Source organism: Silene latifolia, chromosome 6, assembly GCF_048544455.1.
Source record: "Silene latifolia isolate original U9 population chromosome 6, ASM4854445v1, whole genome shotgun sequence".
Lineage (NCBI taxonomy): Eukaryota > Viridiplantae > Streptophyta > Magnoliopsida > Caryophyllales > Caryophyllaceae > Silene > Silene latifolia.
This window is the reverse complement of record NC_133531.1, coordinates 61838667-61857904: the sequence shown is the minus strand read 5'-3', so window position 1 is coordinate 61857904 and position 19238 is coordinate 61838667. Positions and strand designations below refer to the sequence as shown.

The 19238-nt window shown below is 36.5% G+C and overlaps 1 protein-coding gene across 1 annotated transcript; it reads left to right on the top strand.

Moving 5' to 3' along the window:
* Nucleotides 1-17302: 17302 nt before the first annotated feature.
* LOC141588145 (serine/threonine-protein phosphatase 7 long form homolog) lies at nt 17303-18082 on the top strand. The gene has a single exon (XM_074409598.1). It carries the CDS (start codon nt 17303-17305, stop codon nt 18080-18082), a length of 780 nt encoding a protein of 259 aa, XP_074265699.1.
* The last annotated feature ends 1156 nt before the right edge of the window (nt 18083-19238 follow it).

The window sequence follows — 19238 nt, the reverse complement described above, 5'->3', positions numbered from 1 at the left end:
TTAAATCCTTAATTCGACCTAATTGTTTGCTAAATTAATTGTCCACCGACTTAGTATTAATTCTCACATGCTAGGATTAAAACTTGGATGTTGCATTGCATACATATAGCCGACGATATATCAAGTACGAATAACTTCCCTAATCATTAGTAGAGGCCGCTATCGAGGCGGGCGGGATTAGGTGTTCGATCAAAAGAGCTTCCTAATACGTAACCTCACCCCTTACTCCAGATATCTGTGAACACCCGTGTTCATTGGCATCCACGAGAGTCATTCTAGACATAGAATGCTAAGGGTAACGATTGCTTAGTGTTCATGTCACTACTTTGTGTCATGACATGACACGAGGTATTCCAACGGTTCCAATTTCCCATAAAAATTGGTGGCGACTCCATAAAAAAATGCAAAAACGCTTGTTCCTCTTCTCTCCCAAGCGCCCCCTTGGGCCCCCCGCTGTCCACACCTATTTGACCTTGTTGATGTACAACAGGTATGAAAGATCTTATTGTCATAAGACTCTCTACTCAATGCCAATATTCTCTCACATAGATTCAAAAATCTAGAATACTTTGCATCCCATTTCAAGTCTGCCAATCACTCTTGCCAGAAGAGAGCATTGGTACATAATACTTAGTAAGTAATATGTCATCAACATATAAGACATGGAAACATGATTATGGCTCCCACTTAACTTCATGTATAATCATGATTCTTCAACCATGTGAATGAAACCATTCACTATTATCACATGAAAAGTATAATCCTATAACGCTTGCTTAAGACCATCCTAGGTTCACTTAAGAAAGCTACGCATAAGATGTTAGGATACTTAAATCTTTATCTTAGATTTTGTGTTTCAAACACTTCCTTCTCTAAATTCCCATTTTAGAAAAGCAAATTTTATTTGCCATTCTTCATTAGAATGAAATGCGGCAATTCCTAACATAATTAATCTTGATCAACATCTTTATGTCAATCTTATGCATTTGAGTACTCTAAAGCTCTATTTACTTTTGAGGAGACCCTCGCCTTAAAGTAAATCTACTCTTGAGTAACAATTTTCGGATTGTAATGCTTCGGCTCGTATGTAAGAAGGTCATGATACTATCACTTTCACAAAGTAATATTTTTAAACAATGAGACATGTGCGATAAACTCCCACTGAACTATGCTCCCATTCTATCTTCATAGACTATAGTTCAACTATACTCCCACTTTATAATTCCATTACTTTCACAAAGTAACATTTCAACTATAAGAGATGTTTGTGACAATTCAATCTACTCCCACTCTATCTCTCAGAAATACATCTATCTTCTTGAGAGATAGCTTTGTGAGTCACAAACATATATATTTAATGGAGTATTAGGAGTTTTCCAAGACTATTTATTAGCTTTCAAAAGGCCATCCTATCATGGCAGCTTGATAATATGCGAGTCTTATCCATGTCATCTGTTTAATAGACTCTCTATTCTAGGTATCTCATGGTTGACCATCCGTTTAGAATAATGTGTCCATATGGTATCGTAAATTCCCTACTTGATGAGTTCAAAAACTCATTACAATTTTAATTGATCTTACATAAGTAAGTTGTTACTTTTAGTAATAATGACATAAGGAGAATCAAATTCATAGCTTATGGACATATAATGATCCCATCATCATAATCGTGTATTTGATCAATTTGAGTTGTCAATCTAAGGTTTCTCTACGCAAGTAATTAATGATGATGTTTTTAGAACAAGTAACATAATAAAACAAGTGACTTAGGTTGCAAACCAAGTCACCAATATCCAGAATACAACCCGCGTTTAAAGGATACAAACCAATTTCCAAGTCACACAAGGAAATCACAATAGTTCTAAAAACTTCAAATACATCATAAAATTAAAGACAAAGCAAATAAAAGCCAAGCTTCCATTGATCCATCACCACGGTCGGCTACTCTAGCTTCCCTCATGATCCTCTAGGCTTGCTTCTCCTTGCCTTTGTCCTTGCTAGGAGGCCCTATTTACAATAAAAAGGGTAATCATCACAACTTGTATTATCATACCAAGGTTGAGATTGAAACATAAAAGATAGGGATAGTTATATACCTACTGGAATAACCTTTCCAGCTTTGATGTCGCCAAGGTATTTGGAACAGTTTCTCTTCCAATGCCCAACACCACAACAATAGTTGCACTTGTCCCCGGTGGGGGCACTGTACTTGGGCTTGGAGGTACTAGCTTCACAAGCTTTAGCTATATTCCTGTTGGGAGTTCGCTTCTTCCCCTTTTTCCCGCCTTTCTTGAAGGTTCCCTTGCTCTTATGATTGACATTGAGCACATCTTTAGTGGTGCTAACACTTAGCCCCATGTCCCTTTCGGCTTGCACTACCATTTTGTGCAACTCATCAAGGGAAACTTTCTTATCTTGCATATTGAAATTCACCCGGAATTGAACATATGCTTTGATTTTGTTGAGGGAATGAAGAATTCGATCAATTACGAGTTCATTGGGAATTTCCACCTTATGCATTTTCAAGGTCTCAACATGCTCCATCAACTTGAGCACATGAGGGCTCACGTTTTGGCCCTCCTTGATGTTAAGATCAAAGAATGCGGAAGCCGCCTCATATTGTACGACCCTAAGAGCTCGTGAAAACATGTTCACAAGTTTCATGTAGATCTCATGAGCGGTGCTAATCTTTATAGCACTTCGTTGGAGTTCGGCCTCCATAGCAAAGATCAACACATTTTTGATCGCGGCCGACTCCTTTTGGTAAACCTCATAGGTTTGCCTAGCGGCGGTGGTGGACCTAGCATTAGGTTCGGAGGGAGATGCCTCGGTAAGGTAACGAAGCTTGTCGTCACCCTGCGCGGCCAAGCGAAGTTGCGCGTCCCAATCGGCGAAATTAGACCCATTCTTTTCTAACTTACATCGATCCATGAAGGGTCGGAGCCATGACACATTGGTAAGCGTGGTGGAACTAGTGGATGCGGACGTGATTGGAGTTGCCATTGCGATTGATAAAACAAATTTGACTACAAAATAGGAAATGAAGGAATTAATTATCATCTATCGTTTTAATAATACTCGTAAACTTAACTACAAGTATTGCATTTATATAGTGACCTCCACCCAACTATACAAATGATTCCGAGATCCAAATTCATATTAATACGGGTACGGTGAGCCGATTCATCCCTTATTAATATTACTCGGTGGATTAACTCTTTAATCGATTCTACTTTTAGAACTCTCGGTCGATAAAAATTACTCTAATTTTCATCTTTAGCCCGGAACACATGCGACTACGGTCACGAATACTTCCGTTGAGCTCAATCCAAATTTCGATGTAATAACATTTTACTACCCCACTTCGCCAATGTAACAAGGTTTGTATTACGGTGAAGCCGGATTAACTCCCTTATGAAATTGGTACTTCATGGGTTTCTACTATTTGGTAAGGCTATATCTCAATTATTATATGTGAGAGGTCTTGTCAATTTATCATCTATCACGTTTTAAGTGAACTAAAGCGGTGAACTACGATAATTATAATTGACACGGTCGATGACTCGATATGATATGCATGTGTTGTTATGGCGATTTGGCAATGCATGCAACATATTAAAAGAAATGCAAAGCAATAAATAAAATTCCTAGTATGGTCTTCCTAAAATAGAAAATCAAATAATCTATTACATATTCGGAAACCAACTCCTTTGGTCCCTTGAATCTTCAAGTGGCACGCCTCCCAAGACACCGTCTTCGTCGGATCACCTTTCCGAATGGCACCGTCTTTGAAGATGCTCCACATTTACAAATAATAATAAAAATACAAAGCTATTCCTATTATACATTTGTAAAATGGAAAAACTAATAAAATAAAAATAAAAGTGATACGAGATCACATTAAATTACAACCGAATCAATATTCCCTTTCATTAAGGGTAATATCGATTAAAACTAAGGCCATACTAAGATAAAATTACATAATTCAAAATTATATAAATAAAAGACATTCAACAATTGAAATATGCAGCATTATAATATGTACCTATCATGCCAAATGATGTGCCAAATCGCCCTATTTAACTTATGACGTACATATAACCCGGTTGTATGGAAATGCGTGATAATAAGCTTTTAAAATCACTAATTAACACTTAAATCACATTTAAGCTCAATTTAATTATCCTAACACTTTTTAGGACTCAAAAATTAGTCATCACTCAATTTTTGACAATAATTCAACTTGATTTAATTTTATGCTCATTTTTTACCTTAAAATCATAATATTTATGAAATTAATCCAAATTAATTTATAAAAATTTCAAAATTTGAATTTAAAATTTTTGAACATTCTGTAATAATTCCATGACACTCATAATGTCAAAAATCATGGTTAAAATTTTCGAATTAATTTTGAGAAAATATAGTTGCATTTTATCGGTTTTATCTCATAAAATATTTAAAGTATCCAAAAATTACTCCAATAATTTTTACAACCTTAGATCTGATAAGTGGGATATTTATGCAACTTAAAATAATTTTCTCATGCCATGCAAATCGTTTTAGCTATTTATGCTAAAATAGTCACTATTTATGCCATTTTTACTCTAAAAATCCATAAATCATGCTAAAAGAGATCTTTTAATTTCTAAATTTACATACACTCTGTAAATTATGCATGTGACAACATATTAAAGTTTCAAGGCCCAATTCGAAATTTAACTATTTTTAACCATTTTGCCTCTTTTAATCCATTTTTATCTCATAAAAATTATAAATCATGCAATATTAATCCAATTAATACGAGTTTTTACACACAAATTGTAAAATGTGCATGTGAGGTCATATAAAATTTCCAAGGTCAGAAAGTAAGTTTAACCAATTTTAGTCATTTCCACCTCTATTTATGCCATTTTTACTCTAAAAATTCATAAATCATGAAATATTAATCACATTAACATGATATTTTACATGCAATACCTAAAATATTCATGTGAGGTCATACTAAAATACCACGGCCAGTAGTGAAGGTTAACTTATTTTAGTGAATAAAAGTTCATTTTAATCATAAAAATGAAATAAAATCACTAAAAATCATTAAAATGAGCAATAAATTTCCATAAATCATAAAAATGACCTAAAAACATTTTAGGACCAGAATATATATCATGCATGATGATTTCGTGGCTTATACTTATAAATTACAAATTTTTAGTTTTATATGTTAACCTTTTAACTCGGAAAAATAATAACCGATTATGCATGCTACATCCTTATGCTCTAATACCACTTGTTAGGTTCATATACCTATTATTAGACTCCTCTAATAGTGAACTAATTAACTTGTTAATTATTTGTTCTTTAGATCTAGTGCATGCATAACAAAATGAAAGATTTATAAGAAAAACAATGTCTCTTACATTGATGGTTGGTTCGAAATATTGGGCACAAGTAAGGTCACCTTCCTTCACTTGTTCTTGAGCTTAATATGATGGATGATCCTCCTAAAACTCCAAGTATAGAAGCCACTCCAATAAATTGCACCCAAGATTAATCCAAAAAATTCCTACTAATATTAACTAGATATGTAGTAGAAATGTAACATTAATAATACTAATATTTCTAGTATTACTACTTCTAGTAATAGATTGAGTGTATTAGTATATGTGAGAGTTTTTTTAGCAATTTGCATGTGAGGGAAACTTAGAGAGAAAAACAAGCAAAAACTTAGTGGGAAAAATGAGCAACAAATGCTCATTTGTAATAGCCAAAATCGGTGGCCTCATGTGCATGTAGGGAATATTTTTGCTTTTGTTTTTACTCTTTTGTATAGTGTAGGTAGAGTGTAGGGAACATATATGTAAGATGTAGTATGAATAAAGCTTGTGTGATGTGTCACAATCACACTTTAATCAACACAAAACAAAAGACAAAAAGAGCATCTTTTGTTCTCTTTATTTGTAAAAATATGGACCCATTTTGGTCCATTTTTGCCTTTTGTCATTTGTCCCACAAATGCTTATAAGTCATATGTTTAACTATCTTACATAATTAATTATTAATGTAATTATTTAACACTGAAATATTACAATTAATAATATAATATACAGTCCACTTTTTGAGTAGTATACTACCATTATATCAACATATAATGGGTCCCATAATTACTAGTTAGTTAAAATTACAACTTCTTGTAACTTTAAATAACTAATTACCTCTACCTCTAAACTTATATAATACCTCAACTAATTTAGTAATTTAACACTTAATTACTAAATTAAATCTTATTTAATCACATTACAATAAGACGTAAAATTGCACTCCCATAATTAAGGAATTAACTAATCTGTATCGCATACAATTAATTAAGTATCTATTTGGGCCTCATCCTATAGGTGTGACCTAAAGGGATCAACTGACCATCACCGTCACACGACAGTAATGTCAAACTCTAGTTAGCCAATCATTACCGATAAATGACGATCAATCGACTATATAAAGAATCATTCCTCACATATTCTTAGTATGAGATTTAATTATGATATTAAATCATGTGATCGCACTATTGTTGAGGACACATTTCCCAACATTACCATCCCAGAATCGGGCTCTTTTGTGTTCGGGTTTGTCCGGAGTCGGACCAATGGGTTGGAGCATTCCTTCTGAAGCAAGTATCTCCAGAGCGGTGCCATATGTTATTCCCATATCTGTGAATACCCTTTGATGTTTTCCAATGGTTCCCACATTGGTGTTTTTTGGGGTGTTTTTGTGAGTTTTGTTTTTGTTTTTGTCAATCCTGGGCGGAAGCAGGATTTGGTCGTTGTCAATGGGAAGTTTTAGGGATGTTGTTTGATATTTTGAAGGGTATTTTGGTGAGGCAATTTCATGTTTTTTGTTCGTGGGTTCATGGGTGTGCGAACCATTAGATGACTCCTCATTTTCAACAGCTGTTGGTTGGTGAACCAAGGGTTGGTGTTCTCCTTGGTGGTTAGGTTCATTTTCGGCATTACCAATCTTTTTCCCCAAATTAGCTATCTGAGCGTTCAAATCATCGATAACCACTCGCGGCTTTGAGAATATGTTGTTGATGGAGACGGAGAGCATCATTATATCGCTTTGTATACCATCCTCATCAATTGCATGAATTTTCTCATCGTCAGGAGAGATGAGATGAGAGCAGTCTAGGGAAGATTCCTGACTGTGTCCAATAGGGTTTTCAGGATGGTTGTTCTTGTTGTTTGCTGAGGGAGGTAATGGTAATTCGCCCTTTTCGATCATATCAAGGATGGCGCCTTTTAGAGGGAGACACGTTTCAGTGTCATGTCCGCGACCTTGGTGATATTGACAAAACATTTTTCCATCCCATCTATGTCCTCGCTTGTTTGGTAGAGGGTCTGGAGTTGGACCAATCGGTTTGAGCTTTCCTTTGGAGATTAGCCTTTCCAAGGCTGTGGCATAAGGCATACTCAAATCAGGAAAGGACCTATAAGGTCGTCTGGTTTTGGTTTGGTCGTTGGCCAGTAGCCGGCTTTCAAGGAGCTTAACCCTTTGTTCAATATCGGAAGAGGGAGAATTCCCGGTTATCATTTTTTCCTCAACTTGGGAGAGACGAGTGCTCAAGTCTTCCACGGTAGCTAGAAGTCGAAGGACCATGTTGTTGGTTTCAGCAGAAGTCATGGCAGATGCAGATTGATCGGCTTCTTGAGCTTCTTGTCGACAATCGATGGCACCCAAGGGATTCCTATTTGACATAACGATAGGCGTTATAACTTGTCTTTGTTGGGAAATGTGTCCTCAACAATAGTGCGATCATGTGATTTAAATATCATTATTAAATCTCATTTTAAAGAATACAATTGGGAAGTAATTTTGTTACTGTCAACTGGTCAACATATATCGGTAATGATTGGCTGACTAGAGTTTGACATTACTGTCGTGTGACGGTGGTGATCAGTTGACCCCCTAGGTCATACCTATAGGGCAATACTCTTAATTGATCATTTAATTAATCGTATAATGTTACGAGTTAATTAAATTACTTGAAAAATTGACGGACGATTTTGGAAGTAAAATTTACGTATCAAATTGAAATGTGATTAAATGAGATACGGTCTGAGTAATTGAATTGCATCATTACTCGGATGAAATTATTGTTTAAGGAAACAATTAAATTTGAATGAATTATTATAAATGCGATTTATAATCGATAAAATATTTTGGTACAAGTAATTATGAATTACTAAGTCGATTTTGTATATGACGTATTTTTACTAATACGTTGATTTTTAATATGTTAAAAATACATAACAAATTTATGTGACATGTGACATGTGACATGTGACATATTGACAATTGACAAAAATAATATGGAATCCATATTATACAATGTGCCGAAAAATTGGAGGAGTATTAGGCTTAATATTGTGTTTATAATTAAGTGGTAAACATAATGATTAAAAAGGGAGAGTAGCCATGCAACCCTATTTACCTTGTGAAGGCAAACTAATGCATGCATTGGGTCTTTTTCTTCCCCTCTCCTCTCCTCTTACACGGTTCACAAAAGAAAAGGGCAAAGGGTTTTGTCTTTTATTTTTCAACATACACTACATGTAATAGTGTGAAAAATTCATTCATTCATCCAACTTCCAAAAAGGATTAAGTTTTAGAAAGATAAAATCCTCTAAAATCCCTCTCTCTCAACCGGTTTTGAGAACCCAAAAACCAAACAATTTTGGTTCAATTTTTCACTAGATTAATATTATACTAGCTCAAATAATATTAATTAGATTAAGAGTTAGCTTTGGGTATTATTCCTAAGGAGAGATCCTACACTTGGATCTTGTTCTTCCATTAAAGGAAAGCTCAAGAACAAAAGAAAAGGAGATTTCTTTTGTGCCCCATTAAACCGAAATACCAATGTAAGGATATGATTTCTTCTCTATTTTATTATATTGTTTGCATGCATAAAATCCGTATTTAATTTTATGACAAATTAATTTCCACATATATGAGTATGTTAGTATGTATAAAGATCTACATTTCCTTCAGTCTTGGCAAGAGATTGCACAAACAAAGGCAAGTACGACACATATGCACAAAAGGTAGTTTTGCTGTGAAGACGCGACGGTGTGACTAGGTTATGAGTTCATAAAGATCGTAAATGACCTCTTGTGTTTGAACTCTTGGTGCATGACATTGAACTTAGACTCGAGTGTCGACTTTGGCATAGTGATGCCTAAACAGGCGACTTCTGACTCAGTTTGGATGTGCGTTACTGGCATGACGCCGTTGGACAAGACATGTACACAAACTTGACATTTGACCCGTAATTTAGGGGAAAGATGGGTTTAACACCTGAGTGGTTTTGTCTCTGCTAACGCCATTGAAGATGTCTCGACAATTAGGCGACACGACCTAGACCAGAAGGTAGGTACTAACTTCGGCGGAGATTCGACGTTATCTAGACGACTTGACTTGAAATCGACCGGACTCTAATCGACTCGAGGCTGAATCAGAAAGGTGGACTGAAATTTTCGAAAATAGAAATTTTCAAAAAAGATTCATTTGTCGTTTTATGGACCGCTTCCGAAGAGTAGGGATCTTTAGAAGGTCGGCCAGTTGAAAGGGTTGTCTTAGGTTTGTTTTCAAAAGACGGTTTAAGTTGAGATTGTGGCAGCTCTGAAAATATTGTGTTGTTTTCGAAGACGGTTTTTGAAATTCCAAATCAGGGATTTGAAAATCGAGAATTGAAGAATTTGGAATCGTCATCACAATGGCCATGAAAACGGTTAAATTTGTTATCAAAGGATTTAAATTGGGTTGAAAATTTGAAAACGGTTAAATTTTTTCTCAAAGACTTGATTTTGAATTGAAATTTGAAAACGGTTAAATTTGTTTTCAAACGATTTGGAATTGAATCGAAATTTGAAAACGGTTGAGTTTGTTTTCAAATGATTTGATTTTAAATTTAAAGTCTGAAAACGGTTAAATTTGTTTTCAAAGATTTGATTTTGAATTGAAATTTGAAAACAGTTAAATTTGTTTTCAAATGATTTGAAATCGGATTTGAAATTTGAAAACGGTTAAATTTGTTTTCAAAGATTTGATTTTGAATTGAAATTTGTAAACGGTTAGATTTGTTTTCAAAGATTTGAAGTTGGATTTGAAATTTGAAAACGGTTAGATTTGTTTTCAAAGACTTGAAATTGAATTTGAAATTTGAAAACGGTTAAACTTGTTTTCAAAAGATTTGAAATTGGATCTGAAATTTGAAAGCGGTTAAATTGGCCTTCAAATGATTTGATTTGATTTGGAATTTGAAAACGGTTAAATTTGTTTTCAAATGATTTGATTTTTGATTTGAATTTGGAAGCGGTTAAATTGGCCTTCAAATGATTTGATTTGAATTGGAATTTGAAAACGGTTAAATTCTTTTTCAAATGATTTGATTTTGAATGGAATTTGAAAACGGTTAAATTCGTTTTCAAATGATTTGATTTTTGATTGGAATTTGAAAACGACTAAATTGGCTTTCAAATGACTTGATTTTTGATTGGAATTTGAAAGCGGTTAAATTGGCTTTCAAATGACTTGATTTTGAATTGGAATTTGAAAACGGTTAAATCCGTTTTCAAATGATTTGATTTTGAATGGAATTTGAAAATGGTTAAATTCGTTTTCGAGATTTGAAATTGGAAATCGTGAGGATTGAATTCGTCATTACGACGGGTTAGAATACCGTTTAACTTTTAAAAGACGGTATGTAAATCGAAAAGTGTGAGAATTGAAATCGTTATTACGACGGCTTAGAAAAGCCAAACTTGATTTAGAAAACGAGATTTGAAATTTGGAAAGTTGCACGGGTTGAAATCGTCATTACGACGGTTTGGAAAACGTTTTAGTTTGAAAACTGATTTTGAATTTTAAAAATTCGAGGGTATAACTCGTCATTACGACGGCGTAAAAGGGCGCTTTGAGAAATTCAACGATCGGCGAGAGACCGAGGTTTGAAACGGCCATTATGACGACGTAAAAGGGTATTTTGAAATGGTTTGTGAAAACCAAGGTTTGAAATCGTCATTACAACGGTATGAAAAGGTGCATTTGAAATTGGTTATAAAAACCGGGTTTTGAAATGGCCATTATAACGGCATAAAAGGGTGCTTTGAAATGGTTATAAAAACCGAGTTCAAAAATCGTCATTACGACGGCCTAGAAAGGCGTGTTGAAATGGTTACAAAAACCGGGTTTGAAAGTCGACATTACGACGGCCTATAAAGGCGTGTTCAAAAGCAACGGTCGGCGAAAGACCGAGGTTTGAAACGGCCATTATAACGGCGCAAAAAAGTGTTTTTGAAAGTTTGAAAATGACGCGGAAGGACTTATGATCAAGTAGCACATAAGCACTCACAGTTCATTATATTATGCATTATGCTTACACGGGTTTTGGCTTAGAAGGGTGGGTTACACAACAAGCAATCAAACCCCGATTTGCGAGAGGGATATCAATCCAAACAAAATGTGTAAGGAGGGTGCCCTAGCCTCCTGCTCGAAAGTGATGAAAGCTCTTTGACGAAACAGAAATGTGTAACGTCAACGGTATGCTTGAATCAATCGGGATTCCAAACGCGGGGATGAGAAAACTCACGCCGACGGGACGAGCCAATTGGTCGATAAAGGTTAGGTTATGAGCCCGGACAAGGAAACCGACTTATGACCGTAATATCAATTAATGCACTTTTAACCACGACCTCATTCGAGTTTCACCTCTAAGGATCACAAAGACACAAGTGTCCTAGTTTTCCCCAGCGGAGTCGCCAAATCTATGGACATGGGCCATAGGCCGGTCTGTGGATTTGGGCCACCTACCGATCTGCGGTCACGGGCCACCTGCACACCAAGCCAATCTGTGGACATGCAGCGGTCTTTTGAAAGCCACGCTCGGCGGCGTAAAAATGCTTTCGACCGGATCGTTTTAGATCGGTCGGTTTCGTCTCGGTAAAGGTCTCGAAACGATTAGAGATGTTCGGAGTCGCCACCAAGCATTTGTGGGATGCTTGGAATCCATTCGAATCCACTTTATACCTAGGTCAATCAAGGCAAAAAGCGGTGTTTGACATAGGTACTAAAGATAAGGAGTCGTCCCCCTTTTAGCATTCTATGCCTAAAATGACTCTCGTGCGCCCTGGATAAGGCCATCCACTATCCAAAGGTTTTGAGTAAGGGGTGAGGGTACATATTGGGAAGCCCTTTAATCGGACACCCAATCCCGCCCGCGTTAGCGGCCTCTACTGATCGATCGTGGTTGTTTAAGTGCAAAAGTTGATAAAACGGTTAAAATGCATGAATGCGCATCCAAAAGTTTAACCTAACATATGAGCTTTCTAAGTCGGTTTGTTAATCCAAATATCAAGCATAAGATGTCAAGTTGGATTTAGATTGATTTGCATGTGAAAACGGAAATTAACCATCCATTTACCAAATTCGGGTTATAATGCTTAACACGATCCATTTATTTGAAAAAGGATGTCAAATGACAAAGTGTAAAAACGTAAGCTTGTCAATCTGATCCGTCATGTATTCGGGTAAACTGTAATCGGGATCGTCCTAGACAAGTGCTAAAAACGAGGCCGAACAGTGCCAGGCAGCCTTGTTAAGGCGCGAGCCTATTGGCGAAGTAAGGGGCTCTGTCCAGGTTTTTAGATAAGAAAGCAGACGGCCTCTTGGGGCGCGAGCAATGAGCCGACCCAAGGGGGCGTCTCCTGTTTCTTGAAAAGGTTATTTAAAACCGTATTTATGATGAAATATTTGCAAATGTTGTTTGCATGACTCGGAATAATTACTATTGTGTTAGTAACATTCGTTGTCGGATTTGCAAGTTTGAAAAGCATAGTTTACAAATAAAAATGTAAAATATTTGATTTGAACTAATCATGTTAAGTTCATTTCTTTGTAATTAGTCAAGTTAATCATCGTACTCGGATTAAACCGGCATGGTATAAAGAACCAAGGATGATTATGAATTATGACTAATATATTTACAAATGTAAACAAATGAGAAAAATGGTAAATAAAATAAAAGGTGTTTAAAATACCCTTTAATTTGTAATTAACCAAATAACATCACCGAGACACGGATTTAACCGTCATGGTATATGGAACCAAGGGAGATTTTTGTAATGGTCAAAATATGTTTATCATAAAATGAATTAAAACATTTGAAATGGTAAAAACCGATTACAAATAAGAAATAAAATAAAGAGGAAAGACGAGAACAAACACGGATGAGTCTGACCTGGACACCCACAAGAGGCGCGAGCCTCCCTGCATAGCAAGGAGCTTCTGTCTCAGGCCAAAACTCGGTTTTGGCTCGTCTAACCTATATTTGGATCGTGTTATGCATTGTTCATGTTTATAAAGTTATGAAAACAGTAAAGACATGAAATAAATGGGATATTTACACCTTCAAACTTACGTGTATTGATGTTTGCGTGGTAGACGACTTTAGAGACGATTTTCTCGTAGTGACTACTCGCGATCAAAGAAGTTTAAAAAGGTGCCTTAAAAAAGGATTTAGTTTTGAAAATGAGTTGAAAATATGTTAATTAAAATATGTTGATTGATGAATTGAGTTGGTCAAATGGGTCGGTCGAATGCACGGTGACGGTACCAAACAATATGTGTAAGGCTTGCGTTTACGATCGGTAGGTCGTAAACACGTGTCGATTTTGTGACTTAGGAAGTCGGGTCTAGAAGTTTAAGAGAGAGGTGAAGGGGCGGACGCTCGCGTGAAGTTTATGGTGTGTGATGGTGGGTATTTATAGAGAAATGTGAGATGGAAGGTCGGTTGTGTTTGCTTGGAGGCTAAGCAGACACCTCATTGAGACGCGAGCTACCTCGTGATACAAATGAGTGTATTGTCCCTTTCAATTTGGACGTGGCCTATTCTCCATCCATTATTGATTTGTGGTAATCAAATAGGATGTCGTGTAACAATATGGGCATCTAATAAGATGATTTTGGTGTTACTTGAGGTAGATGTTTTGTGTGCTTGACTCGGGTTTGACCCGTGTGAGTCGGGATTTGAATTTCGAGTCGGTTTTTGGCCCGATGTCGGTTTTGACTCTAATTAGGGTCATTTTAATGGAAATGACATGATGAAGACATTCATGGCATTATTTTCGACATTCGAGATTTGGGTTGACTCAGGTTGACTCGAGTTGCGGGTTTCTGAGTCGGTTTTGTGTCCGAAGACGGTTTTAACTCTAAGTAGTGTTATTTTAATGCAAATGAAGTTAGAAAGCTATTGAAATCATTTTTCATATTCGAGTAGTGCATTAAACCGTCTCATGTATACCCAATCCACGCACGCATATCAAAAACACGTTACAGTCTGATTATCATCGGGTGGTTTTTGGGAGGTGCAGATACTGGGTATCTACACCTTCTGTGTTGGATTCCACAGAAGGTGAATCAGCAACGTGAAGCCACTCTAGCAAGTGACTCCACTCAACCGAGGACGCACCTCGAGAACCACAGACAGACAATCACACTACACTACCAACAATCACCAAATCAGAATCCAATGCCAATACGATATATAACAACAGATAAATTACCAACACAATCATGTAATCAATACTGAGTAGGGAAATCCTACCTGGAATAGCAATCACCATAGACCGTCAAGCAGCTAATCAGAACTTTTCCTCTACGAATCCTCCTCCTATAACATGTATTCATACAATTACTACCAACACATCATAAAACTCCTAAATCCCCCAAATCCCCCAAATCTACCCAATTAGGGTTTAACCAAACTCAACGAAATACTATAAAAATTATACAAGAAGCTTACCCTTAACACAACGATCACAACGGTATAACGAACAAGACGATCCGACGAACCTAGCCTTGGGATTTGCCATTAACGCGAGAGATTCAATGAACGTAACTTATATTCTACTCTTGAAAGGTTTTAGAGTGTTGAAAATTATTTAGGAAAATAATGACGAAAGGTTATATATTAATCTCGCGTTATTAACAAAATCCGACTAATCAAACCCATAAGACACACTTACTCGATCGAGTAAGTCACTTACTCGATCGAGTGCCACTTACTCGATCGAGTGTCTCACTTACTCGATCGAGTATCCATCAGACAGAGTACTGTTTTGCGTAAAAAGCTACTTACTCGATAGATTAAGTCCCACTCGATAGAGTACCCATAGACATAGAAAATCGTAGTATTACAGGATGATTATGTTATGTTGGTTGTGGTTCATGCCTCGATTAATTTCACATATGTGGGAAGAATTGTTGTTGTCGTTGTTGTTGTCGTATTGTTGTTGTTGTTGTTGTTTTGGAGATGTAAGACGGTTGGGAGACCGTCTTACGCTTGAGTCGTCTCTTGGAGCTTCCCACTCCAAGAGGGATGTGCAAATTAATGGCTTGAGTCGGAGGGACTCGTGTGATTGAGACACGACGTCTGGTAGGGGATCCGGTTAGCTTCCGGACCCGGTACGTCTGGGCGTGTTCCGGTACCTGTTTGTGGTTATCGGTATGTCTGGGTGTGTCCCGGTACTAGCGTGGTTGTCGGTATGCCTGGGCGTGTTCCGGTACCGTGATAGTGGTCTCTTTTGTATTATGTCATTCATATTGGTAGTCGTATTGCATGTTCACACTCTAATTGTGTCGTCTGTTAATCGTCCATTGAAACTGATGTTTGTTGTGTCTGTGCATTGTCACCTGTCTATTTTGGGGTGGCCTGTGTCGATCCATATGATATTCTTTAGTTATATGGAGAGCAGGTTTAGTACAGGTTTGTCATTGATGCAATCAGGATTCGGGCCACGCTACGGACTTTTGGAGTCGAGTACATAGTCACTAGGTAGATGGAGTAGTTATAGACCAGTTGTACTTCATTTATTAGTTTACGTTTGTAATAACTAAACTTTTTATTTATTTAATAAAGTTTCTTAATTGTAATTCCGATCTCACTACCTCGGGAAACCGAGATGGTAACGCTCCAATTATCTTGACCGGATAGTTGGGGTGTTACAGACCATTTTGACAGCTATGTCAATTGATGCCAATAACCAACTTTTTCCCGTTGCTTTTGCTGTTATTGAAGGCAAAAATACCGATAGTTGGCCTTAGTTTATGGCTTGCATAAGAGTTTTAGTCACCAAAAGAAGTGGGTTGTGTGTCATATCCGATAGACACACTGGGATAATGAAAGCAATGAGTGAAATTGGTAGTCGGTGGGAGGAACCTCATGCTTTTCATAGGATTTCCATTCGCTATTTGGCTTCAAATGTTAATACAAGATTTAGTAATTACAAGTCAAAGAAATGTTTGGGTCAACGGCAATGCAATTTCAAAGGAAGAAGTTTGACATAGGATTTCATCGCCTAGGTGAGATGAATAGAGAGAGGCAAAGGAATATGTTGCTGAAATAGGAGTAGATAAGTGGCCAATTTGTCATGATGGTGGACATAGGTATGGAATATTGACTACTAACTTGGCGGAGGCATTTAATAATGTGCTTAAAGGAGCACGTTTTCTACCAATTACTGCACTTGTGAAATGTGTCTTCTTTAGAGTCAATGCGTATTTTGTTGAGCGACGTGAGTCAGCAAGGAAATGGTTAATGAAGGTACTTCATTATAGTAGGAATATTACAAAGTTGTTGGAGGAAAATTGTAAAAAAGGAGCATACCATAAGGTTATATCTTTTGACCATGTTGGAGGGGTGTACCAAGTAACAACACGAAGAGGTTCAAGAAATTTATCAAATGGCAACCATTTGCACACCGTTGATTTATCCAAGAGAACATGTACTTGTAACAAGTTTCAAACATACAAGTATCCATGTTCACATGTGTATGCCATTTGTAAAAAAAAGGCTTAAATGCAAGCCAATTCGTAGACATCAACTACACTACGGGAGAACACTTGGCTTCATATGCTTCTAAATTTCAACCTTTGAAAGATGAGGCTTATTGAAGGCCCTACAATGGGCCTACAATAGTGTGTGATGAGCTTAAAAGGTAGGCAAAAGGTATACCAAGTTGTAAAAGATTTGGCAATGAAATGGATGAGAAGTGTAAGACCAAGGTGTCATGTAGCTTGTGTCGTGGTGTAGGCCACAATAAAAAAAAACTTGCACCGTGAGAGTTGTCAATTCTCAAGGCTATTCTACTACTCTTTCTATTATCTATGTTAATTGTCTTTTTTATTTTTTTTTAGTTATTTCTATAATCTATGTTAATGTACTAACTCTTTCATATGCGCAGAACTAATGGAAGATCGTCTACAACCAGGACCGGTGTACCCGGAACTTCTCACACAACAAGAGTTTCACAGGAGCAAGGCAATATGGGAAGGAGAGGACTCGAGTTCTCTCCGATGTAGGTCACACATAGTATCGCACAAGGGGTGTTTGGTAAGTAATCATGTAGTAGATTTAATTAGGGAGTCACAATTTTTCTTTATTCATAGGATAGTAGGTTTTAAACTTAATGTGGATTTAATAACCACGTTGGTTGAGAGATGGAGGCCGGAGACCCATACCTTTCACATTACTATTGGCGAGGCTACTGTGACCTTGCATGATGTCCAAGTGTTGTTGGGCTTAAGGATTAGAGGGGATGTTGTTAGTGGAACAACCGCTTATAATTGGCGAGCCTTGGTAATTGAACTCTTAGGTAATACACCGGGTGATGATGACATTAAAGGGGCTTCCTTAAGGATTGGTTGGTTGTTAGATAAGTTTAGTAGTCTTCCGGAAGATGCAAATGAACAAGTGCTACATCAGTATGTGAGAGCGTATTTGCTTATCTTAATGGCAACAATCATGTTTCCGGACAAGAGTGGTAATGACATACAACTTGTTTATTTGCCTTTGTTGAGGGATTTGACCACCATAGACAACTATTCTTGGGGTAGTGTCGTTCTTGCTACTTTATATCGTAATTTATGTAGAGCAAGCCAACTCAAGTCAAGAGACATTGGAGGTCTCCTTATTCTATTGCAATTGTGGGCATGGGAGCGGATTGCAATTGGTCGACATGTGGGCTAGGAGGAGGATATATAGGTTTCTTGGTGTGGAGGACAACAATGAAATCACCTAATATGACCCTTATATGGTTTGGTACCGGGATCACACTCATCTATTCCATTAGCCTTTTTCTCCCAACAAGCACAAGCTACTTATCAAGCACCATTTAGAGCCTCACAATTTCTTGTAAGTATTCTTAATATATATGTCTATTACTCGTACTTAAACCATTATTGCATAGAATGTTATTTGTGATACTATTATTTTGTTTCAGGCTCAAGGTTTTGCCAATGTCCATATAACGTGTGATAAGGGGCTTCAACAGATGCCTCTTGAGGTGCCCTCTCATTTCTGCTCCATGGTTTCTAACCTCTGAGACTACTCCTCTCAATCTCTCGAACATTTTGGATATTCTCATCTTCTTCAACCAACCGAAGAACCACCGACCGAAGAAACAAGGGAAGAAAGCTCACCTATTGGCAGGGGCGGATCCAGGAATCAAAAGTATGTAGGGCTAGATCGAAGTTAGTGATCGTTAGTCATGAGAAGTCGCACGGTTGTGCATACGTGTACTGTAATGTTGCGGCCTTTACCAATGGCGAAAACATACTTTTTAAAATGAAACAATATTTAGATTATAAAAATATATAGAGTAAGTATTACAAAATACATATATATTTGTATATAAATATTTTTCAATGCATATTCATAATTATTTAGTAATTAAATGAACAATCATCTTGACCTACGATCCCTTCAATTCCTTTTAATTGATACTTTTTTAAAGTTCTCAAATGACAGATAATCTAAATTTCTTAGGAATTTAACTTAACGATACAAGTATTTATCATTAACTTTTTTTTTGAAAGACTAAATTATTATGAATTATCCTAATTGCCTTGCAATTTAAAACTTACAAGCAGAAAAATTTGATACAAAACTTATAGTGTAAAATGGTCTCATAATGTAAGACTGTCTCATACATAACTACTTTTTAATTAAGGAGCAACTAACAATTACCATGTAATGAACAATCAATGCATCAACTAATATATTAAATACATGAACCTTTTACAAAAGACGATAATTTGTTAGTACCATCCACTTACTGACTGATTAACTAATATATTAAATTTATAAAGCTCTTTTAAAAAAAGGTTTTGCAAAAGACAAAAAT

Excerpts from the sequence above, each read along its gene's own strand:
- LOC141588145 (XM_074409598.1), top strand. The coding sequence starts at position 17,303 with ATGGAAGATCGTCTACAACCAGGACCGGTGTACCCGGAACTTCTCACA.